General features: G+C 37.0%; 1 protein-coding gene across 1 annotated transcript in view; it reads right to left on the minus strand.

Moving 5' to 3' along the window:
* Positions 1-26,269, minus strand: part of LOC122790164 (interferon alpha/beta receptor 1-like) — an 809,243-nt gene that overhangs the window by 158,091 nt on the left and 624,883 nt on the right. Inside the window, exon 6 of the mRNA XM_044057756.1 lies at positions 24,516-24,669. Coding sequence (XP_043913691.1) covers positions 24,516-24,669 — 154 coding nt within the window. The remainder of the gene's footprint in view (positions 1-24,515; positions 24,670-26,269) is intronic.

The following is a 26,269-nucleotide window of genomic DNA, read 5'->3' on the forward strand; positions in this document are numbered from 1 at the left end:
TCTGAACTTTGATTCTCATATTAACTTAACCATCAAGTCAGTCAATAAAAAACTTGGTTCTCTTTATAGGCTGAAACCCTTCCTTTCTGCTTCAGCGAGAGCTACCATTGCCCAGACGCACCTGCTATCGACCCTCCTCTATGCCTCACCTATTTCTACAAACCTATCTAAATCTAATCGCAATAAACTAGCAACAACATTGCCAGATTTGCCACAGGAGCCCCTTTTCGTACCCACCGTTGTATAAATCTTAAACAACTTGGTTGGCTGGAGCTACATAATCAACTACTGCTACAGCAACTTAGCATCACCCGCAAAATCTTCTTTCAACCTTCTAATACTACCACACTCTGTACTCTTATTAGCCCTTATAAAAACCTCTCTTCATTGCGTTCAGCTACTAAGCTCCTAGCAGCCTACCATAAATCCCACAACAAAGCTGGGGACTGTTTGTTCTCCAACTCAATAAGACCTATTTGGAACAAGCTTCCAAGCGAACTTACAACTCTTACCTCTACACCCACTTCCAAAAAGCATCTAAAAATCTTCCTTAAATCCCAATGGCTCTGTCCTTGTATTAACCCGGACTGAAACTTTTATTGCCTCCAGTCACTCACCTGTTCTTTTGACCCCAACTTCTTCACTACATTACTTTAGTACTAGCTTTACTAATTTAACTTCACCAGCTCCACTGAACTACAAAAAACCCCCAAAAAACAGTAATATTCTTATAATGAATGATAGTTCTCTTTGTAATTCTTTCAACATGTTATATCTTGTGATAGCAGGACTCCAAAGGCTTTATATCTCTAGTTGGATTCCTTTGTTTTTAACTTGTTCACCTCATGTATTTTTTGTTGTCTGTCCTACTAGCATTGCTTTTGAAGTGCTTATTATTGGGTGTAAGTTTCTTCTCTTTTTTTCTATGTTGTGGAGCTATTCTCCCCGGGCCTCTACTGAAAATGGACATGTATCCAGCTAGACTAGCCCAGTCAACAAATGTAAAATAAATAAAAAAAATAAAAAGTGGTCTTCTATATGACTGCAAACTCTGTCCGCATCAATTCCCATGTATAGCTTATATGTTGTCAGAAGGCAAGTTATTGGTCTATAATTTTTGGGGTAGCTTGCAGGTTCAGTCTTCAGTAGGAGCATTGTTTTACCTGTTGTTAGGCAGACTGGTGTCTGTTCGGGGTGTTCATATAAATAGTTCTTACTCATGGCTAGGTCTTCATGCAAAGATGTTAATACTTTTAACCAAAAGTTAGGTACTAGATCTGCGCCGGGGGTTTTCCAGTTAGAATCTTTTCTTAACTTTGTTTCAATATCTCTGGCTGTTACTTCATCCTATTTCATATCCTTTACCTTTGGCCCTCTTGTTCTTTCTTTTACTTATATTCTATCCATTTAGCATTTTTGTTGTGTTCCACAGGATCTTCATAGATACTTCTCCAAAATGCATCTATTTATTCTTTTTTTGGCAGTCTTTCAATTCCTTTTACCTTGTTTCCCAATTTTCTATAAACCGTTTTTGGGTCATCACTAAATTGCCTATTTTGTACTTTTCCTTTATATTCATCTGTGTATCTTCTAAGTTTTTCTACCTGTGCTGAAATTTTTAATGTATTATTTGTGATAGTGCATGCTAGATCCTGGTCTGTTCTAATACTGCATATTGTTTTTATCACATCTATCTTTCTTAGTATTTTTGTTGATCTATTCCCTCTTTTATATTCTTCTAACAGTGACACTTCTTGTTTTAATTGCTTTCTAGTTTTCTCTATTCGATACTTCCATGATGGTGTTTGATTTCTCCCCTTCCTTTCCCCTCACTACCCCGTGTTCTTGTGGTAGAACTTTATCAGTTATTAATTTAGCTGCACAGTAATATATTCTGTTTACTTCTGTTATATCGCATGGATCTCTATGGACAGTCCTAACTACTGTGTTCATTTGTTTTATTAGCATTCTAACTTTGGGGGTTTTATTGACCAGTCTACTTCTTTCATTGATTTTAATATATCTATGTCCATTAAATCAAGCAACTGTTCCCTTAGTTCATTTTCTTCCAGATTAAGGGCACATCCTTTGTTTTCCACTTCCTGAGGGCATTCTATAGAACATTCTGTAGAATCTTCCCATGGCACCTTCTCTTCAGTTTCATCCTGTGTCATCCATTGCACTGTGATATGGGAACTCACTGGCTTATCACTCCTCAGCATTGGCTGTGTCAGAGTTTCCACAGTTTCCTGTCCCTTCCCTTGCTGTCTAGCTTTAAGTGAACATTTATACTGCGTTACTGTGGAAGGCTCCAAATTATCTTGATATGGCACCTGACCAATTACTTCATGTTCCACTGGTTTCCCCTTAATTTGGATGTCCATTGCTCTATCCTGTTGCGGTACTTTCTGCATTAGATTTTCTACACTGAATCCTTCTCTTTGCAGGTGCTCCATAATCTCAGTTTCTATTTCTTTGACTTCTCCATTACTAATCTCCTTTTCTACTTTTCCTCTTTGTCTTCTTATTTTTTGTATTGTAACGTTTTCCATATCCGGATTCCTTTGCCTGTATTTCTCTTCAAATATCTTTGGTGCTGCTCTTTTTGTATTAGTTAGTTTTGCTTTCTCCTTTGCATAAATATTACACCATATTAAATCTCTTTTCCTTTCCTGTGTCCATATTTCTTCTTCACGTCTCCAGATCTTCTTGCTTTTCCTTATTCTGGGGACTCACTCCATCATGCTGTGATGTAGTCTGTTTTAGACCTTCTACATTAAATCCTTCACTTTGCAGGCACTCCATAACTTCAACTTCTATTTCTTTAACTTCTGCTTAGCTAATCTTTTCCACATTCCATCTTTGCAATGTTATTTCTTATTGTGAAATTTTCCATATCTGGATGCCTTTGCCTGTATTTCTCTTTGAATATCTTTGTAGCTGCTTTCTCTATATTAATTAACTTAGCTTTCTCCTTTGCATAAATATTGCACCATATCAAATCTCTCTTTCTTTCCCATGACCTTATTTCTTTTTTATACTTTTCAAAAATGTTGAGGGGTTTTGTTGTTTACATTTTCACACTTCCTCAATTGCTTCTTTTTCCAAACAGATCAAAGTTTATTGATCTATATACTGTTTTTCAAAAATCTGTTGTATTAATGACTGGAAATTTTTATTTGAAGCTTCTGACAGTTTTTCCTCTGAAAGTATTTTTCTTTCCTCTAATTTATCTCTTAATCGCTTTGTATATCCTCTGTCTGATAGTTCTGGGCTTTTTGCATAATAGTAACAATACATAATTTCTTTCTTATTCTCAGTAGTCCACTTTATCATCTTTATTGGCTCTTCTTTGGCCTATGAGCTTTTGTGATTTTTGTGGACTACTACTTCTTTCCACAACAAGGGGGCCATCCTCCCCTTGGGCTGGCCCCATTGTAGGAATGTTTCCAGAATCTGGATTTTGAGGATTCTACACTGTCACCCTTTCCATTCCTGGCACCAGTGGGCCTACCATGATTGGGGACTTTTTTATCCTGTGACTTGTGCACCCAGCTATCTTTTTCTGTTTTTAACTTACTTCTGTCCATGATATATGCTGTATAAATACAGTCTATATATCAGTGTCGCCTTGGTGAGATTTTGTGAACAGGGTCCACTTCGCGAAGGTACTCAGCAAGACTTGAGGATGAATTCAACTTCAGCACTACTACTCTCGTTTGCTTGCTGACTTTTCATCTCTCCATTAGGACCCCTCCATCTCTCCATTAGGACGCCCAGTCCACTATGAATTCATCAAATAAGTTGAAGAAGTGGAGGGCAGTGGTTGATTGTCTGATTTGTATATGTGGGATCTGTCAGCTTGCTTTAAATCAGAATAACCTGGACCTCTTTAGTTTTAGAAATTGATTGAGTGGTCAGTAAAATGGGAGTAATCTGGATTTTATGAAGTTTAGGGTAGCAGTATAGGGAGATGATCAGTAACTAAGGTGCTTCAGTCCTCACTACTGACTCCAATAGGAGACTTTCACTTAAACAGGAGTAATATTTCACAATTTTCCCCTAACAGCACAACAGGAACATGATCTATAACCTGGGACTGGCTGTATACTTCTGTCCACACCAAATGTAATGACTTATTACACACTTCAGAGCAACGTGTCCCAGTTTAGGACCTCACACTTAAATTAAATCTCACACATCCAAACACTTCTGGGAAAGCCTGACACATATTTCCAGCTGTGCCCCTTCCCAAAAATAATACGGTAATATGCTGCCACCAATCAGAGAGCCTACATACCCTTTTAAAGGGGTGCCCAATTATGAAAATTAGATATTAAAACAAATGATAGCAAATAACCTAAAGCAGCCAGGCTTTTGGAGTGGCCCGGGAAGTTATCAAAGCAAGTATAAGCATTCTCAAATCATTAAAGAAAATACTGATTGACCAGCCGCAATGTAAGTTAATAAAAATATTTAATAATGAGAAAAATGATTAAATATATAAAACAGTAATTTCCAATAAACAAACATAACTCAATCACCAAGAAAATGAAATCAATACTGGACAGAAATCCAACATTTAGAAAAACTATAACTGATTAGTTATAATTTTCCTATCTGACTAAAAAACACTGCTCCTGAGCTAAACTAAGTTATTACAACAGAGCAAAGGCAGGCTTAAAGTTCTTGGTGAGTCCTTTCAGGTGTCCACTGCACAGTAAAACTGTGAAAAATTGACAACTGCAACTAGCTGTTAAGTGACAACAACTGACTTCAACTGCCTTTGGCAGGCTCTTTTATGGACTAGCTTAACTGTCACAATTGTTCCAGTTCTTATTTTCATTTCATATTTTGAAAATCAGTCAACAGCTGTATATTAAAGTTCCTTCCTGTCTTTCAGCCTTTGACAGTAACACATAGCAACTGTTAACATGCTGATGACATCATCTGCAGAGCAGCTGATTCTAAGACAGTCTGCATTTAGAATATTCTTCACAAATACGCACAATTAGAAATGTAAAGGAAGACTGTTCAAGTCTTTAAAACATTCTGTACAAATAGATTATAAATCGTGTAAGCACTTATTTACAATATCATAGCTAGTCCTGCTGGCATATAATATACACACTAATCTAAAATTATGTACAAAACCTCAGATAGACATGCTAGTACAAATGACAGTGTCTAAATTCTTCACTAATAATACTTTTAAAAAGTGTTTAGTTGGTGAGGCTACTTAGGCGTAGCACAAGAATATATCATCCATGAATCTGTGGTATCATTTGAGTTGATTAATCCAAGTTGGCATAGAGATGATGTATTTTTATTATGTGATGGCACAGTGGATGACTTGGATCTTTCTGTCAAGTTTTTGGAAGCTAGTACAGATTTTCTGAAGTTCACTGTTAATTTTTCATCATGAATGATTGATTTTTTAGATGTAAGAATATATAAAGATGAAGGTGGGAAGATTCAGACTAGAGTTTATAGGAAAGACTGTTGGAGGAATAGCCTCCTGACATATGATAGCATGCATCCTAGACATGTTTTTAATAATATCATTAGTAGGCAAAACCTTAGGGTTTCTAGATTATGTACAGATGATAACATATTTGAAAAAGAAATTACTGATATTCAACATTTATTCTTGGATCAGGGTTATCCAGAGAAGTCATTATGTAAGTCTATAGATAAATCGAAGACATTGAGGGAAACTAGAGGGAGGCTGTGGTTTAAATCTAAAGGAAGGGATGAGGATGGACCAAGAAATAATGGTTCTACATCAGTTGAGTTACATCACCTTAGGATTGTCCTACATTATAATAGTGACATAAGAAGTATGTGTGCCATAGTTAGGAGGAATTAGAAAATCCTTCAGACTGATGATAAATTAAAAGGGGTGATAGGGGCATACCCCAAATTTGTATTCAAGAACAATGTGAACTTGAAACGTATTTTATGTAAAGATGTTAATCTGCCAGTAATGTTACGAATGAATGTAAGGAAAGGCACCTATCCATGTAGATGTTGCAAGGGTTGCCAGTATACTGATACGTCCAACATATTTTTACATCCAGTAACTGGTAAGTCATACAAACAATTTATATGTTGACTGTCATACTAAAATATTGTCTATCTAGCTAATTGTTCATTCTGTACTGCATATTATGAGGGGAAAACCAACAGGATGCTCAAAGAGCATATTTTGCAGCACATAAGTGACTAGAACTGAAACATAATGCTTTGGCTCAGCATATTAAGTTAAACCCAGGACATGCATTTTTATTTATGGTATTACAAATACAGTTTGAAAATAGAAGGGGTGGTGACATTAAACATCTAAGATAGTTGATTGAAATAAGAGGGGTAGCTGATTTAAGAGCAGATCGTCAGCCAGGTCTGAATGGATGCATGCCTTTAGAACCTGTATTAAGGGGTGTAGGCTCTGTGCTGATTTAAGAGCAGATCGTCAGCCAGGTCTGAATCGGTGCATGCCTTTAGAACCTGTATTAAGGGGTGTAGACTCTGTGCTGATTTAAGAGCAGATCGTCAGCCAGGTCTGAATGGGTGCATGCCTTTAGAACCTGTATTAAGGGGTGTAGGCTCTGTGCTGATTTAAGAGCAGATCGTCAGCCAGGTCTGAATGATGCATGCCTTTAGAACCTGTATTAGGGGGTGTATATGTGTATTTATACTTCTTGGATTTTCTTTTGGTACCACTGTGAACCTTTGATACTCCTGTGGCTGTTGTGAACTTTTATATAATCTATATGATTAGGGAGGCAGATCTTCATCTTTCAATCATGTTTACATTTATTTATTTGCGGTGGTGGGGCTGTGGTAGTGTTGTTGCCTCACAGTAAGACATTGTCCTGTTCGATTCTCAGCTAAAGCGTTGTCTGTGTGGAGGCATGCGTGAATGGGCGTACCTTCGTTGAAGGCTGTGCTTCAGGGCTGGCAACTCGGCATGTAAAAATCTACTGCCAATCATTAGCAGACGAGAGTTCCACTGTGGCGACCCCTAACCGAGAAAAGCCGAAAGACACAACAATTTATTTAACATTGTTTACCAGGAAAGTCCGACTGGGACAGAGCCAATTTTCTGCAGAGGCCCAGAGAGAAACACTTCAGATGCATGTCTTTGGAATGTGGGAGGAAACTGGAGTACCTGGAAGTAACCCACATGAATGCAGGGAGGACATGCAGAATCTGCACAGAAGACACCCCAGCTGAGAAAAGAAGCAGAGAACCTCTTGCTGTGAGGCGACAATGGTAACTGGTGCACTACTGCACCACCTAATTTTACCTGCTATGCCCAGATCATTCATTAGCAACCACACTTCTAATAAAGTCTATTTATTCCTGATATTATTTGTTAAGCTGAGAAATCTTATGCCCCCCCCCCCCAAGGCCATTTGCTTGTGACTGCAGAAAAGTTTATATCACAAAGCTTTTATACCACTAGTGGTGACACAATGTTTAAATTAGGAGCAGAAGTATAAGTTGACACAGGACCTGAATTATGTTTTGCATTACCATCACTATCCTTTATCAAATTTAAAAGCCAAAACTTACAAAAAAAGTTTATTAATGTTCTATGTTTGCAAACACTTTGGTGTCACAGTACAATCCTGCATTTATAATACCTAAAAGAGAACCAAACACAATTAAGCTAGTTATCTGATCATAAATCTGTAGCAACACATAAGAATATAGATAATATTAACTTGTTCAAATAAACGTTGACATCAAAGAACATCAAACCACTATAAGAGACAGAGAATACAGTTGCCACTGTTGCTTTCAAGTTAGGACATGAATAAACAAATCTTTGTGGGTTCTGTTCAAGCAGCTTTATTATATACAAACACATTACTACTGTTGACTATAGACTGTAACTTAAGTAACTTATATACAATTAATGACTAGGATCATGTATGCTCACTCCCCAGCTGCTCCTGCAAAATGGCACTAAGACTGTGCATGTGTGTGGGTTATATACGTGCAGGTACAGCCTTGCATGCTTCTTAAACATACAAGCACACATGTTACACTCTGATCTACATCCTCCCTCTTTGAGAGATAGACCATAAAACTGTTATGAGACTGTTTGGCATACAGAAATTACAGGTAATCTATAGGTCATACAATTGTTATGAGACTGTTTGGCATTCAGAAATCACAGGTAATCTATAGACCATACAATTGTTATGAGACTGTTTGGCATGCACAAACCACAGGTAATCTATAGACATGCACTATACAATGTTAAACCTATAGGTTATATACAATTAAGTCCACATTGTTGCATGTTTCACACTTGGTTTAGACACTTGTCCATCCTGCGTGACATAAAACTGGGAATTTGATTTAGCAACTGGGACAGTTTCTGCTAAATGGTTGACCTGCGCCATGTTGAAATCACTTTCTGGAACAGAATCAGACTTTTGAACAAATTCTGGTCTGGAAGCAGTGCCTGACTCGTTCTTTGATTTAGAGTTTGCATCACAGATACAATGTTGTGATTGCAATGATGATGCTTGTTCTGATACAGGAAGAAGATGTTTGCGATTCCTCCTATATTCCACTCCTTCAGAATTTGCCAAGTAAGATCTCGGCTCTGCACAGATGCCTGTAATCTGTCCTATTCGATCAAAACCTTTAGTTGTCTGAATTCGTACTGCCTCTCCTTCCTCAATGGACGAAGTAATCTGCGAGATCTGTCGTAACTAGATTTCTGGTTATTACACTTCTTAAACAATTGAGCCTTGATGGTTTTATTGTCCTTAGATTTAGGCTGCAACAAACTTGAAGTAATAGGTAGTGTAGTTCTAGTTTGCCTGGAAAGTAGTCTTTGAGCATGTGAGCCAAGAATATCATCATGGGGTATGTTTCTGAGATTAAGCAAATTCAAGAATACATCAGTGTTGTCATGCTTTGACCTTTCAAGCAACTGCTTTGCACTCTGTACTGCTCGTTCAGCTAGGCCATTGGGCGTTTATATTCACGACTGCTGGTAGTGACATGCACAAAGTCCCAGTCTTTTGCAAATTTCTGAAAGCAATGGGCTAGTAAATTGAGTATCATTGTCAGAAAAAAGTTTGTGTGGACTGAACTGAGAAATGATGTTTCAACTTAGTAATAACAGTAGTTGAGGATAAGTTTGGTAGTAGATCAATCACAAACCAATTTGAATAAGAGTCCACCAAACCTAAGTAGTGTTGATTGCCCCACTCAAAGATATCAGCTGCAACTGTTGACCAAGGTAGTTCATGAACTGGACTTAGCTGAAGTGGTTCTCTTTGCAAATGTGGTCTAGTACTGTCACATACTGAACAAGAAGAAAGAACTCTATCAATGTCTTTTGTAATGAAGGCCAAAATACCAATTCTCTTGCTCTTGTCTTTGTGGATGTGGATCCTGGGAGACCACAACACAAAATCTGAATATATTCTTGTTGTAAGGAAGCAGGAACAACAATTTTAGGACGTTTGAAAATAAAATAATAGTAATAAAGGAAAATATGCTTGCACCTCAGGTGATAGACTAGATTGATTTGACGTCCATCCAACATTAATATAATGATAGAGCTTCTGTAAAATTGGATCAGTCTGAGTGTGATCTCTTAACTCATCAAGTCTAGTGGTGGAAAAATTATGCATGACATCACATCAAAGTCAAATATCTCTGCATCAAGCTGTTCTGTTGTATTTCTAGGAGAATTGTATAAGGTACCAGCCAGATAAACCAATTTGGCCTTTAGTGTAGACCAATTTGAAATTGTACTTTTGCAATCTGAGCATCATTCTTTGTAATCTCACTGGAGCAGAATGCATATGCTTCTTTAGAATAGTAACTAAACATTGATAATTAGTTTCAATCTGAATAGCTCAACCATAAATATAATCATGAAACTTAGATCATGCAAATACTATAGCCAAAAGCTCTTTCTCAATTTGAACATATTGCATCTCAGTTTGGGTTAGTATTCTAGATGCATAGGCTACTGGTCTACCCTCTTGAAATATAACTGTGCCTAGGCCAAATTTTGAAGCATCACAGGAAAGAATAACTGGTTTATTCACATTGGGTCTATATTATAAGTTCAACTGTTAAAAATAGTGAACACCCTTATCTTGACACATCTTAACCAAAACACTAAATCTCGAACGGCCAAAACAGCGATTTTTTTTTACAGGAAAAAAATTGCTGGGCCATTTTCAGAAATGTGCCGTTTCCTCCACTGTAGTGTGATCTCGGAGTTGGTATATTTAAGTATATTTAAGTAGGGGTGTGGGGGGCACAGCCTCCCATGTAATTTTGTCTGACTTTTTTTTTTTTTTTTAGGTTCGCTGTTCTGGCCTTTTGGCATTTAGTGTTTCGATTAAGGTGTGTTGAGGTAAAGGTGTTTGCTATTTTTAACAGTCGATGTTATAATATAGACCCTTCACATTATAGTATCTTAATGTAGGTGGGGGGGGGCAATTTTCTGCTTAAGGTCTTTAAATGTCTTCTGATGATGTTCCAGCCATGATAATGCAACATTTTTGCATGTTAGCTCTCTTAAAGATTCTGTTAACTCACTGAAGTCTGGTATAAATTTGGCTAAATAGTTGACCATGCTCAGAAAACACTGTAAACCTTGTACATTATCTGGTGCTGACATCTCTAGAATAGCTGCTTTCTTGGTTGGAGCAGGTCTCAAGCCTGTACTTGTAAACAAATGACCTATATATATAATTTCTGGAAGTCTGAATTTACACTTCAGAGGATTGAACTTTAAGATCACTTCACGTGCTCTGTCTAGAACTTTCTTGCGGTTTCCATCATGCTGTGCTTCACTATTGCCTATGGCACAAGGATAACCTGAAAAAAATTTGTTCCATTGCATGCTGAAAAACTTCACTTGTAGAATTTATTCCAAATGGTATCCTTAGGAATCTGTATATACCAAACAGATACCAAAAGTAGTTAGAAATGAGGATTTGTGATCCAACATCACTTGCCAAAATGAACTCTTTGCATCCAAAACAGAAAATACAGTGGCATTCGGTTATAGAGCTGCAGCGTCTTCAACTGTGTACATTGGAGGATGTGGTCTTTTTAATGTTTTGTTCAAATCTCTTGGGTCAATGCATATTCTGATTTTATCTGAGCCTTTTTTGTGAGCGGCTACCATGGACGACACCCATTCAGTTGGTTCTGTGACTGGACAAATCATACCTTACTGCACCATTTTATCCAGCTGAGCTTTTACTTTATTTTGCATAGCTATCGGAGCTCTTCTTGCTGGTCTCACTATTGGAGTGATCTCTGGAACTAACCTCATGGAATAAAACTGGAAACGTGCCCAATTTCTCAATGAAAACAGCATACTCTGAGAAAATGGCTTCGGAGAAACTGGAACTCAGAACTGCACTCACATGATAAACTTGTTTAGCAAAAGAAAGCAGATTCATTCTTAAACCATCTTTGAGACCCAATAAAGATTCCATTGGCCTTCAGACTGCATAGAATAAGTTGTAACAGTTCTCAGCCAAATAACATGAAAATATCACTGAACCTTCGATTTGAATTTCTTCACCTCCATAAGTAACAAGTCTCGCACTGCTGGTTACATTGAGCTGTTTGTTAGTTCTCAATCTTGCAGATGCGTCCACTGATATAACGTTACACTTTGATCTAGTGTCTACTTTGAGCATTGTAGATTTTCCATTAATCTGGACTGTACAAAGCACTTCACTTCTTGTTAATAAGTTTACTGCATCAGCATTTTCACCAAGCACTGATACACCATCTACATAGAAAGTTGACTGTTTCAGCTCTACTTGATCAACTTGCTTTTTTGTGCAACCTTTCTTTACGACTGCATGAGGCTTACTTGATTTATAAAAGTTTTGGAAGTAGTTCCATTTTTTACACATTGCTGACCAAATGCTAAGCACCTCTCTCTTTTAGACTCATAATTCACACCATGATTGTGACAGTTAACAATAAAGCTAGATTTGGGTTTTACTGATTCACGTTTGTGTTGCACTGAGCTGGCACTGGGGCTTGCACTTTTCCTGGAACTTTCTAGAAAACCTTGTGGCTTCTTTGAAAATCCTGTAGCTGCCATGTGCTTAGGCCTGTTCTTGTTTGTCATGTGTTGCATACTGTCTATATGTGCTCTGGAGCCAACTGAACCCATGCTCTTCTCACTCACAAGCATACTTGTATGTTTTTCTGTCACCTCATGGATTTGACAGATCTCTATGGCTGTGCTTAACGTTAAATCACTGTCACGAAGTAAGATCTTTCTCACAGCAGCACTATTAATACCACATACAAGCCTGTCCTTTATCAGCTAATCTTTTAAATCACCAAACTGACAGATCTTAGCTCTGTTTCTCAAGTCATTTATACAAGCTGCAAAGGTTCGCCCTGGTTTTTGATCTCTTGTATAAAACAAATGCCTCTCTAACATAGCATTCATCTGGGGGTTGCACATTTCTCTAAACTTGCACTTCAAATGCTCATTGTCTTCCCTTGATTCACCTTGTTCAACAGTATGGTGGTCTGCACCTTCTCCTTCATACACTGCTGGTGCATACACAAATGAACGCTCTATTTCTATGGTCTCTGACCCTGCTAAGTTTAGCAACATGAATGCCCTGGTGCATGCATCTCTATGTGCATAAGCTGCCTATATGAAAATATCATACTCTTGCTCAAATCTTCTCTAGTTCTCTACAATATTCTGACTAAACACAAGTGGTAGGGGTTTCAAAATACATCTGCCATATTAACAATTATCAGCAAATGATCTTGTGAATAAGCATGAATATACACACATACACATATGCAGAAGTTTCTGGCATAAACACAACTTGTCCAATGCCTTCGTGCTCTGAACTTATACTTTCCGGTAGGCTTATTGGAATTATGCAGATGAATAAATTTGTAGCACTTTCAAATAACTGGGCGTTCCGAAATAAACTTCTCAGGCTTTTTGATACTTTACTGAACTTTGCGAAATAACTTTTCAATACTTTACTGAAGTTTGCAAAATAACTTTTCAGGCTTTTTGATGCTTTTGGAATATTATTGGTAAGGGCAGAAATGCTAAAGTTATTTATCAATCTTTGTTATACTTTCAGAATTTTATTGACAAAGGCAGAAATGCTAAAGTCATTTACCATCACTTGTTAGTCATCACTTTAAGAAACATTCGAGAACTTTATGATGTGACTGAATAACTCATGAGTACTGTAATAATCTTATAATGTCATCTTTTGAAAGAAAGCACCTATCAGTGTAAGAAACATGTCAAGCAACTGCACAATGTGAATAAATTGAACAACTGTTGCCCAACCCTCAATAACTTTTGAAGTAATTGTATACAGCACACTGAAATGTCCCCAAAATGGTGGTACCTTACTAGGCAACTCTCTGCAGTACAAGAAACACTCTGTAATGGCGGCACTTTGTGAACAGACACACCCAGCACAAGAACTTTTTTTAAATTCACCCCAGGGATCACTCCAGTGGCTCTACTCAACAGAGCTAGGAACTAACTTCGGGTGGCACAATGCCAGGGTAATCCTATGGGCTAGGCTTGTAAGGGCTCAAGGGCTATTAGCCTAGTAGACACCTATGAAATAGCTATACTTTGCATGAAATAGTTGCACTTTGCGCACAATGAACTCTTCAAAATACATGCACAGTTATACGCACGCACTGTAAGCACTTTTACACACTGAGATACTTTGAATAACTTTAGTTACGCTCTTGATACAATACGAAGTCGTAGTTATGCGCAAACACAGCACTTTGCCCAAACACACTTGTTTTGCTTTAAACATACTTGTTTTGCTTTACAGTTAATTTTTTCATCAAATACTTTTATCTAAAATGTTTTTCTTTAGTTAACAAACTTTTCCTACTTTCCACTTGCCTGATAACTTGGTTTGTGCCCTTGTAATGCCCCTTTATTGTCTTTCGCGTAGAGTAAATAATTGATTTGACTTCTTATTACCTTTGATTCGTTCTGGCTATGTTTGTGCTCTTTTCTCTCGGTTTTACCTTCACTATCATTTTTACATCTCATGGCTCAGAATATTCTTCTCTCTTTCATCCCAGTTTTGCCTTCACTATCATTTTTACATCTCATGGCTCAGAATATTCTTCTCTCTTTCATCCCAGTTTTGCCTTCACTATCATTTTTACATCTCATGGCTCGGAATATTCTTCTCTCTTTCATCCCAGTTCTTACATCATGTTGCTTCTGTGTTAGGAGACACATAAACGAATCTTCATCGGTTCTGTTCAAGCAGCTTTATTATATACAAACACATTACTACTGTTGACTATAGACTGTAACTTAAGTAATGTATATACAATTAATGACTAGGATCATGCATGCTCACTCCCCAGCTGCTCCTACAAAATGGCACTAAGACTGTGCACGTGTGCGGGTTATATACGTGCACGTACAATCTCGCATGCTTCTTAAAGATACAAGCACACACACTTTACACTCTGATCTACACCACTAAACAACTATCCTTCATGACACAATGAATACAGTTATCACTAAACAATCACCCTTCATGACACATAAAATACAGTTAGCACTAAACAATCGCCCTTTGTGACACAGAGAATACAGTTACCATTAAGCAATCACCCTTTATGACACATAAAATACCATTAAACAATTGTCCTTTGTGACACAGAGAATACAGTTACCACTAAACAATCACCCTTCAGAACACATAAAATACAGCTACCAGTAAAAAATCATCCTTCATGACACAGAGAATACAGTTACCACTTGTGAAGGCTGCCAACCCAGCCAGCTAGAATTTTGTAAATAATTATATGTCATTTGTGAATAGTAATATGATTTGTATACTTGCCTTAGAAATGCAAGAAAACTATATGTTCTGTACTTAGCTTCAAGACTGTAACCAATATGCACCCTGCTGAAAAAGCACAGAAATGTGTATAAAGTACATGCCTATGCAAATGTATGTATTGATGGTAAAGGCTGGAATATGCAGAGTTAACTTGAGTTTTAAGATATGCTATAAATTTAGTTTATCTCACCTAAGAGACAGAATGGCTGCAGCTAGAAATTCTTTCTATTATCTGGAAACAGAAATAATTACAAGATAAAACTTTTACAATTTCCAGTTCCAGGCAAATTTCTAAGAGATAAGTGTTAGCTTCTAACAGATAAGTATTTTTGACACTGAGGTGTTATATTTTAAGTTCCTTTTAGCCTGGAAAATAAAAGCAGAGTTGACAAGAATGATGTAACCTGAGATGACCCAGCAGAAATGTTTGTTAGTAACTTAAGAACTAGTTCTGCAAGTAAGACTTAGATCATAGTATTTCTCTTAGAGATAGATAGGAATATAGCAGGATTAGTCTAGATGTTTTCTGTATTAATGTGAGACTGTCCTGCAATGTTGTTTTAAAGTATTTCCTGTGATTCTGAACTGTGTTGTCAATGTATTGAGTTATTGTGTATTGTCTTGTTCTGTTATTATTTATTATTAAATATATTTAAACCTTTTAATTGTGGCTGTTTTTTTAGAGATATTTAAGCTCTTAGAATACTTGAATATGTATTTGGTAACACTATACAGGCCACTCTTGAATAGCCTTAGTCTTGGACACACTTACCATTTGGATAACAGTAACATTACACAGTAAAACTGGGCACCCTTTGCTAAGGGCCTTTAGAGTAGCTGATAAGTAGTGGTTGGTGGTGGTGATAACTACCATATAGCCTGGGCAGAAGGAGGCATAGCTAGTAAACCTGTGCCAGCCTTCCCCAGGAGTGTCTGTGTGATTGTATATAAATGAAATCTCAAAGTATGTATGTGTGTTTCAGCTACCTGGGCAGGGACACGAAGCACTGGTTGGACAGAGAGGGCAGTGGAGGTTTTGGCTTGACTACTTGGCTGAGATCTTAACCCTTTAGCTGTGCCAGTGGGGAGTCTTATTGGGGATCTGGAGAGAGAGGGAAATACCAGTCCCAGACTGACTGTGATCTCTATGTGCTCTGAAGGGAAATTGTACTTTACTTGTCATCCTCCCAATGTGCACGTCCCTCCCTGGTGTTAGTGGTGAGGATTGAGGCTCCTTGATTACTAGACCAGTACAGGGGCATCACATCACTAAACAATCACCCCTTGTGACACAGAAAATGCAGTTACCATTAAACAATCACCCGTCATGATGCAGAAAAAAACAGTTACCACTAAATTATCCTTCATGAGACAGGGAATACATTTACCACTAAACAATCACCCTGTGAAGAATGTGCGTTTGACAAGGTGTTCAGCAATTTAAGAAATTTTACTTTAGAAATAATTAGTTTTTAGCAACATTTTTTACAAGATCATCAGACCTTTGTTTGAAATATCCAGGATCAAGGGATCTAACATTACCTTTAGTAACTGTTATATTGCATGGTCTCCTGGTGTATTTCTGGGTTTTCTTCAGGTACCCCAGTTTTATCCCATGTACTAAAATATAACTATACTTAGCTCTTTGTACACTGTCAACTACTAACCCACACTTGAAGCAATTATATTAAAAACACAGATTTATTTTTAAATATGAAATGAAAACTGAATACTTCACCTTTGTGCAATTAATATTGGAAGCCTTTACATTATTTACGTAACACATTAGACAACAGTTGTTAGTGTTTACAGGTAACTTCAGTGACTTTATTCCATACAGGCACAGTTTTGCACAGCCCTTCCAAGACCCAGACTGCTGATTACAGTAGCTTCAGTTCTTGATTAATTCTTCATTCCAGTTCTACACGAACTCCTAACTTAATCTTCCTTCAGCGTATACCAATTATCGACACTGAATGGGCCATTCATCTCCAGATGCACAGGCCCATCTCTAACCGACAGCAGTTCTATTACATCATAAACTAATTTTCTAATTTCCTGGTTCTAGGCTTTCACCTCTTATAGACTACTGATAGACTGTAGATTTTCCATTATCTGATCTAATTCCTTCTGAATTCCTTCAAAAAGCAGCCTCTGAAGTAGCTTATCCCATATCAATTCTCATTAATAGGACCATAAACGAAGAAACCATCCCTGATGTATGGAAAATCTCTTACATCATACCATTACATAAAGGAGGAAACTCCTTTGAACATTCTAACTATAGACCCATAGCACTATTGTCCCCTCTCGCTAAAATAATGGAAAAATGTGTCCACCATCAGTTAATGAATCACCTTCTACAAAATAAAATACTGACAAACTGTCAACATGGCTTTAGGCCCTATCATAGCACAACTACTGCTCTGCTCTCCTTTACAGATATTATTAACAATAATCGCAACAATAATGTCCTGTCTTCTGCTCTCTTCATTGACCTGTCCAAAGCCTTTGACATGGTTAACCACTCTCTCCTACTAAAAATTCTCGAATCTCTTTCCTTAGGACCTGAGGCTATCCACTGGTTCAGCTCATATCTCACTAACAGGAAACAAGCTGTCCTCTGGGATAACAAACTCTCATCTCTTCTACCAATCTCTCTTGGAGTCCCCCAAGGCTCTATTCTTGGACCACTTCTTTTCTCCCTCTTTATAAACGACTTACAATTAGCCATTCCTCAGGCTACCTGCATTCAATATGCTGATGACTCCACACTTATTTGCTCTGCTAAATCCATTTCTGAACTTCAAACTAACACTCAAGCTGTATTTTCTAAAGTCGAAACTTGGTTCCTAAAACGCTGTCTACTCATAAACACAAAAAAGACCAAACTACTTCTCTTTAAACCTACTACCAGATCCCCTACACTTGACTTCTCCATTGTGTCAAATAATGGAACCATTATATCACCTGACTCTAGTACCCAATTGCTAGGTGTCACGATTGATAACAATCTCTCCTTCGACCTTCATATCAATAATACCATTAAATCTGTAAACAGGAAACTTGGCTCTCTATATAGAATCAAAACTTTTTTAACCTTCCCAGCAAAAGTGAATCTTGCCCACTCACATCTTATTTCCACACTTCTCTATGCCTCACCTATCTACACTAATCTTAAGAAAAACAATCTCTCTAAACTATCTACCTCCTACAATAACATAGCTAGATTTGTTACTGGAAAACAATTTAGAACCCACCATTGTCAGAATCTGCAACAACTTAACTGGCTTGAACTGACAAACATGTTGCTTCTATCCCAACTTATGTTTGTCCAAAGAGCCTTTTACCAACCTCTTAATACACCTGCTCTTTCTAACCTCTTAAGCCCCTACTCAAGCCTGAACTCTCTCCGCTCTTCTAGCAAACTGCTAGTTACCTTAACCAAATCTAATAACCTTGCTGGTGATTCCCTTTTCTCAAATGCCATTGGGAAACACTGGAATAAACTTCCTCCCGAACTTACTTCAATTGCATCTACTGCTCTGTTTAAACAAAAACTAAAAGTCCACCTTAATAACCACTGGATATGTTCCTGCTCTAAACCTGATTGAAATTTTCTTGGCTCTTTCTCCTCCTCATGGCTATTTGTCTCTCTCTTTCTGGCAATACATATCTATTCTATTCTGTACTTTGTTTTGCATAATATTCTCTCTTTTCCTTGGTCTCTGGCTTTCTCTAATTGACTTTCTCTAATTGATTCCAATGATGAAATTATGTTGAACATATGGTTTTTACCTCTAAATATAATTAGTTATTCTTGTCTTGAGTAAAATACCTACCACTTTTTTAAATCTGTTTGTTAATCTGTTATTATGTATTTGTTGTTTTGTTGTTATCCGTCCTGTCTACATGTGGAGCTTTTCTCCCCGGGCCTCTACTGAAAATGGAAATATATCCAGATAGACTAGCCCGGTTAACAAATGTAAAATAAAAATAAATAAAAATAAAAAAATTCAATAAATTATCTCACTAATTATTGCGAGAATTTTAAAGATACAAGTTATGTTTTGCACACATTTAAAGATATAAATCAAATTTTTATAGACCAGCTGTCACAATACACATAAATACATATACATAGACAGATACAGATATAGATAGTACACAGCCTTCAATACTAGACTTCAAAATCACATCATTTGGAAATTACACAAGCAGTCACAAGAAGCAGAAATGCATCTGCTTCCTGGTACAGATCAAAAATGGATTTTTTTTTTGTAGGAGAATATGCATGTCCCAACTCCTTCCACATGGAGCAAGCCCCCACCCCTTGAGCTTATATATACCAAGTAGACACCTGCACAACAATAGGAAAAGGAGAAACTTCCCAAAACAGCTTACCATTGTATCAAGCAAGCCTTGTGAGCCCTCTAATAAGACTGCTGATATCATTCCCTAACAATCTTGTGTACTAAGAACGCTGAAAAGTAAAACGTAGCAGCGCTCGTAGTGTCAGTGAGAAATAATCAAATGAAAACATCAACAGTAAACAACGACTGCTACAAGAAATAATCTCTCAGCATGCATCTATTAAATGAAAACATCAACAGTAAACAACGACTGCTACAAGAAATAATCTCTGAGTATGCATCTATCAAATGAAAACATCAATAGTAAACAATGACTGCTACAAGAATTAATCTCTGAGCATGCATCTATCAAATGAAAACATCAATAGTAAAGAATGACTGCTACAAGAAATAATCTCTCAGCATGCATCTATCAAATGAAAACATCAATAGTAAAGAATGACTGCTACAAGAAATAATCTCTCAGCATGCATCTATCAAATGAAAACATCAACAGTAAACAATGACTGCTACAAGAAACAATCTCTCAGCATGCATCTATCAAATGAAAACATCAACAGTAAACAATGACTACTACAAGAAATAATCTCTCAGCATGCATCTATCAAATGAAAACATCAACAGTAAACAATGACTACTACAAGAAATAATCTCTCAGCATGCATCTATCAAATGAAAACATAAAGAGTAAACAATGACTACTACAAGAAATAATCACTCAGCATGCATCTATCAAATGAAACCATCAATAGTAAACATCAACTGCTACAAGAAATAATCTCTGAGCATGCATCTATCAAATGAAAACATCAACAGTAAACAATGACTGCTACAAGAAATAATCTCGGAGCATGCATCTATCAAATGAAAACATCAATAGTAAACAATGACTGCTACAAGAAATAATCTCTCAGCATGCATCTATCAAATGAAAACATCAATAGTAAACAATGACCGCTACAAGAAATAATCTCTGAGCATGCATCTATCAAATGGAAACATCAACAGTAAACAACAACTGCTACAAGAAATAATCTCTGAGCATGCATCTATCAAATGAAAACATCAATAGTAAACAACGACTGCTACAAGAAATAATCTCTCAGCATGCATCTATCAAATGAAAACATCAACAGTAAACAACGACTGCTACAAGAAATAATCTCTGAGCATGCATCTATCAAATGAAAACATCAATAGTAAACAATGACTGCTACAAGAAATAATCTCTCACCATGCATCTATCAAATGAAAACATCAATAGTAAACAATGACTGCTACAAGAAATAATCTCTCACCATGCATCTATCAAATGAAAACATCAATAGTAAACAATGACTGCTATAAGGAATAATCTCTGAGCATGCATCTATCAAATGAAACCATCAATAGTAAACAATGACTGCTACAAGAAATAATCTCTCAGCATGCATCTATCAAATGAAAACATCAACAGTAAACAACGACTGCTACAAGAAATAATCTCTGAGCATGCATCTATCAAATGAAAACATCAACAATAAACAACGACTGCTACATGAAATAATCTCTCAGCATGCATCTATCAAATGAAAACATCAATAGTAAACAATGACTGCTACAAGAAATAATCTCTCAGCATGCATCTATCAAATGAAATACATCAATAGTAAACAACGACTGGTACAAGAAATAATCTCTCAGCATGCATCTATCAAATGAAAACATCAATAGTAAACAATGACTGCTACAAGAAATGATCTCTCAGCATGCATCTATCAAATGAAAACATCAATAGTAAACAATGACTGCTACAAGAAATAATCTCTCAGCATGCATCTATCAAATGAAAACATCAACAGTAAACAATGACTGCTACAAGAAATAATCACTCAGCATGCATCTATCAGATGAAACCATCAATAGTAAACATCGACTGCTACAAGAAATAATCTCTCAGCATGCATCTAACAAAGGAAAACATCAACAGTAAACAACGACTGTTACAAGAAATAATCTCTGAGCATGCATCTATCAAATGGAAACATCAACAATAAACAACGACTGCTACAAGAAATAATCTCTCAGCATGCATCTATCAAATGAAAACATCAATAGTAAACAATGACTACTACAAGAAATAATCTTTCAGCATGCATCTATCAAATGAAAACATCTATAGTAAACAACGACCGCTACAAGAAATAATCTCTGAGCATGCATCTATCAAATGAAAACATCAACAGTAAATAACGACTAGTACAAGAAATAATCTCTCAGCATGCATCTATCAAATGAAAACATCAATAGTAAACAATGACTGCTACAAGAAATAATCTCTGAGCATGCATCTATCAAATGAAAACATCAACAGTAAACAATGACTGCTACAAGAAATAATCTCTGAGCATGCATCTATCAAATGAAAAACATCAATAGTAAACAATGACTGCTACAAGAAATAATCTCTCAGCATGCATCTATCAAATGAAAACATCAACAGTAAACAACGACTGCTACAAGAAATAATCTCTCAGCATGCATCTATCAAATGAAAACATCAATAGTAAACAATGACTGCTGCAAGAAATAATCTCTGAGCATACATCTATCAAATGAAAACATCAACAGTAAACAACGACTGCTACAAGAAATAATCTCTCAGCATGCTTCTATCAAATGAAAACATCTATAGTAAACAATGACTGCTACAAGAAATAATCTCTCAGCATGCATCAAATGAAAACATCAACAGTAAACAATGACTGCTACAAGAAATAATCTCTCAGCATGCATCTAACAAATGAAACCATCAATAGTAAACAACGACTGCTACAAGAAATAATCTCTCAGCATGCATCTATCAAATGAAAACATCAACAGTAAACAATGACTACTACAAGAAATAATCTCTCAGCATGCATCTATCAAATGAAAACATCAAAAGTAAACAACGACTGCTACAAGAAATAATCTCTCACCATGCATCTATCAAATGAAAACATCAACAGTAAACAATGACTGCTACAAGAAATAATCTCTCAGCATGCATCTATCAAATGAAAACAACAACAGTAAACAATGACTGCTACAAGAAATAATCTCTCAGCATGCATCTATCAAATGAAAACATCAACAGTAAACAATGACTACTACAAGAAATAATCTCTCAGCATGCATCTATCAAATGAAAACATCAACAGTAAACAATGACTGCTACAAGAAATAATCTCTCAGCATGCATCTATCAAATGAAAACATCAACAGTAAACAATGACTGCTACAAGAAATAATCTCTCAGCATGCATCTATCAAATGAAAACATCAACAGTAAACAATGACTGCTACAAGAAATAATCTCTCAGCATGCATCTATCAAATGAAAACATCAATAGTAAACAATGACTGCTACAAGAAATAATCTCTGAGCTTGCATCTAAAATACATTTTTGCAGTGGGGCAAAACCTTACCTCAAACAACATACTCCCTAAATATTCCAACTCAAAGGTTTGACAGTACCTAGAAGAGATCATACGGTGTTACAGGGAACTTGCACAACTGTCACTCAGCTGTTCTGTTGACAAAACACCTATCGATCATACCAACAGTCCACTTACATATCATTTCATATTGGGCCATGCCATGACTGAAAATGGTCAATTGCCCAACCTAATTCTCAGCTTACTAGCCTAATTAGAATGAAGCTAAACCACCTTCTCATCTTGTCAAGCAAACATTGCAAACCGAATCACTGGATATGAATCCAATTTGCTATAAAGGTAAGTGCTTTGTGGGTTCAGTCATTAGAGAGAAGTTTAACAATGTTGAACATGCACTCTTTGGCACATTGAAGTGTCTGGGATTGTTTAGTTTTGATTTACAAAGCTGATGTGGGTGTATTTAAGTCGTCAAAAGTAACTTTATTATCATTCAACCATACACAAGAGTACAGCTTAATGAAATTTTGTTCCTCCAAGCTCATGCACAAAAACAGAACACAGCAGCATATAAACACGAAGCAACAAAAATACACATATAAAACAATATTGAAAATGAGCCAACCAAAGACCCATAAGCTTTAAAAACTGAGCTTGATTCATGGAATGTTTCAATCATCCTCTACACAACCTCCATCTCCCATGCATCACCAACAGCATACAAGTCTCAGTCCTTTCTTCTGACCATCTTCTCAATACCACAAACCATACAACTGCACTACCTGCAGGCCCAAATGGCCACACCATCACCAGCAACATCCAAGCCCAAATATTTCCTTCAAACACTTCTCACAAACCCTCACAAACCACCATCCAGAACATCACCATCAGCAGTTCCATTTTTCTGACACCATCTGCCGTATCCAAAAGTCCAATAAAGTTAACACAGACCCGGTGAAAGCAAATACAGCCCCATTAAATCCTATGAATTCCACTTCCCACACTCCACATCAGCTCAGTTCACCACTGCAGGCCCAACTTAAACCAGTCCAAACAGACAGGCAATAATTTCCAATGAGGACACCAACAGACGCCATGAAAATTGCTGCCGCAACATCTGCACACTCAACAGACAAAATGAACTCACAAGCTCAAAAAAATATCATGAGATAGATCACAAAAAGAAAAAGTGCATAACGAGACCAGAGAGGCCACTGCCATACAAAGCCCCACCATCTTGACTTTTAAACTTGAACCAACCTTCATGTGAAACAGTTGATGAGAAGGACAGAAGGCACCAGAAACCAAAGTGCAACAAAGAATTTATAAAATAAACAAAAAAAAAATATTGTTTCCGTTAAGCTGTTGTGAGTAAATCATATATGCTCTCTCACAGACGTTAAGTTCCTTTTAGATAAGCACTTGGAAGCGTAGTAAAAGTAACGTAAGCATTCAAAGATGCTTCTTCTGTCAGCGAATCAATGAAGGTCACTTATATTCATACTCACAATGGAAGTGAGCCTGATTAACATAGCAGCTGAATGATAAACATTCTGCTTATTTCATATGATTACAGTTTCATTTCTGAGAATCTGCACTATCATCCATGGCCTTGCATGAAATCCAGTTACCGATAATTTAACCAGATTTGCTGTTTCAAGGCACATAAGAAGATGTGCTGTAGTAATTACCATTTATGTCCCTGTGTGATTAATGCATTAAATGAACAGTTCTAGTCATTCAGGTCTCAGTAACATTATTTATTTAATGATATGTAGCCCAAATGAAAATACAACACACTTTAAAACTTTTTATTGCTTACCAGTAGAACTGGTTGTGCAGCAGAGCATGACATGTTCCCGGCTATGAGAGCCACGTCTGTCCAGTCTGGCTGTAACACAGTAGTTGGTACTTGGTCTTAGATTACTGAAACTGTGGACTGTTTCTTTCCATTCTTGGCTGGACCTTGGTACTTCCTGGGTAAGAAGAGGAAATTGATGTTCAACAGTTCTCATAAAACTTGAAAAACATGCATTCCCTGAATGCTTGTTGTGTACTTTATTAAATGTTGTCTACACATACAGATACACCAGATACACATACACCAGATACACATACACACAGATACACCAGATACACATACACACACACCCACACACCCACACACCCACACACCCACTATCTGTAGTTGAAGACTTTTTGACAGACGGACAGCTGTGCCTATAAAGTTACCATCAGCTATGCATACGAACAGGAACAGAGACAAATATTAATACAAAGACAAATCTAAAGCAGATGAACAGGAAAATGGATTGAATAATAGCTAGTTATGTCATCCATAACTCAATATCAAATTTCCCTTAGCTGATATACAAAATATCACAACCAAAATATATAAATGTCACCGCAATTCCACCTAAATTAGGCATCCAAAAATATGAAAAAACGATATTGTTCGTGCTGAGTAGTTGCATGCCTGTTAGTGGTGCAGCAGATATCCCACTTGCCTTTGGTGCAGAAAGCTATGGGTTCTGTTTCCACACTGGGTAAATGGACGTCTGATACCGCAGTGCAGCATATGGGGGGAGAAGGTCATACTGATTAGCCATGCCACTAGTATCAGCTGGTACATGGCCACTGGATTAGCCCTCATCATGTAGTAGCCATGATGAATGCACATTGGTAGTTTTGTAAGTTGCTTAAAAAGGTAACCTTAATCAGTTCTCAGCAAACAGGAATGAAGCATTGATTCCATCCCAGGTGAACTGGTTTAGTTACTGACCTGAGCAATAAAGGAGCTGTCAGAGGAGGATAAGAATAATAAGGCAGACCCTGTTTGAGTCTTTGTATGTGGGGGGTGGGGGCTTACTGGTGTGCTAGGGAAAATACAATCTCTGGTACAGACTTGAGCTAGACATAGAGATATGCCTTTAGAAATTGTACTATTATGTCATAGCATCAATTACTGAAGAGGATGACAAGCCCTTTCACCACCCCTTGGCATGTCTGGGCTTTGGGACCTTGCAGGTATGGCCTCAGGGCAACACCCCTCAGGTGGTCTCCTGGATATTGGGCATGCAGCAAACATGGTATTACTTCATAAATGAATGACAGTAACACAGTGTTAACTTTATGGTTAACTGGTACTGACATGGTGAGTTATCCTAGAAAACCATTAATCCCAGAAAGAAACTGTATGCAATTTTAATATGTATTTTGGAGAGGTGTGCATTTATTTATGCATGTATAATTAAATGAAGATGTTTATGTGGGCCAAAGTTAAGAACTAAGAGATTCTGAACTGTGGATTACATTTTTGTATAATGCATGGTTACAGAAACATTGTATATAGAAGTCTGCTGCAGCTGGGGGGGGGGGGGGGTTCCAGTACAGCACTGGTGTTTATTGTCTTTTTATGGGACGTAAACCTATTCATGAGCTGCACTTCCATCACATAGCTTAAAATCATGTAGATAACTGAAAAGCATCTTCGTTTGCGTAAAATGCTGTGCCATTTAAAATACGTTGATGAACTGGGCTGTCTCTCTCTGGTCATTAACCTAGTTACCTAATTTC

This window comes from Protopterus annectens, chromosome 15.part0, assembly GCF_019279795.1.
Source record: "Protopterus annectens isolate FY-2018-M chromosome 15.part0, PAN1.0, whole genome shotgun sequence".
Classification (NCBI taxonomy): Eukaryota; Metazoa; Chordata; order Ceratodontiformes; family Protopteridae; genus Protopterus; species Protopterus annectens.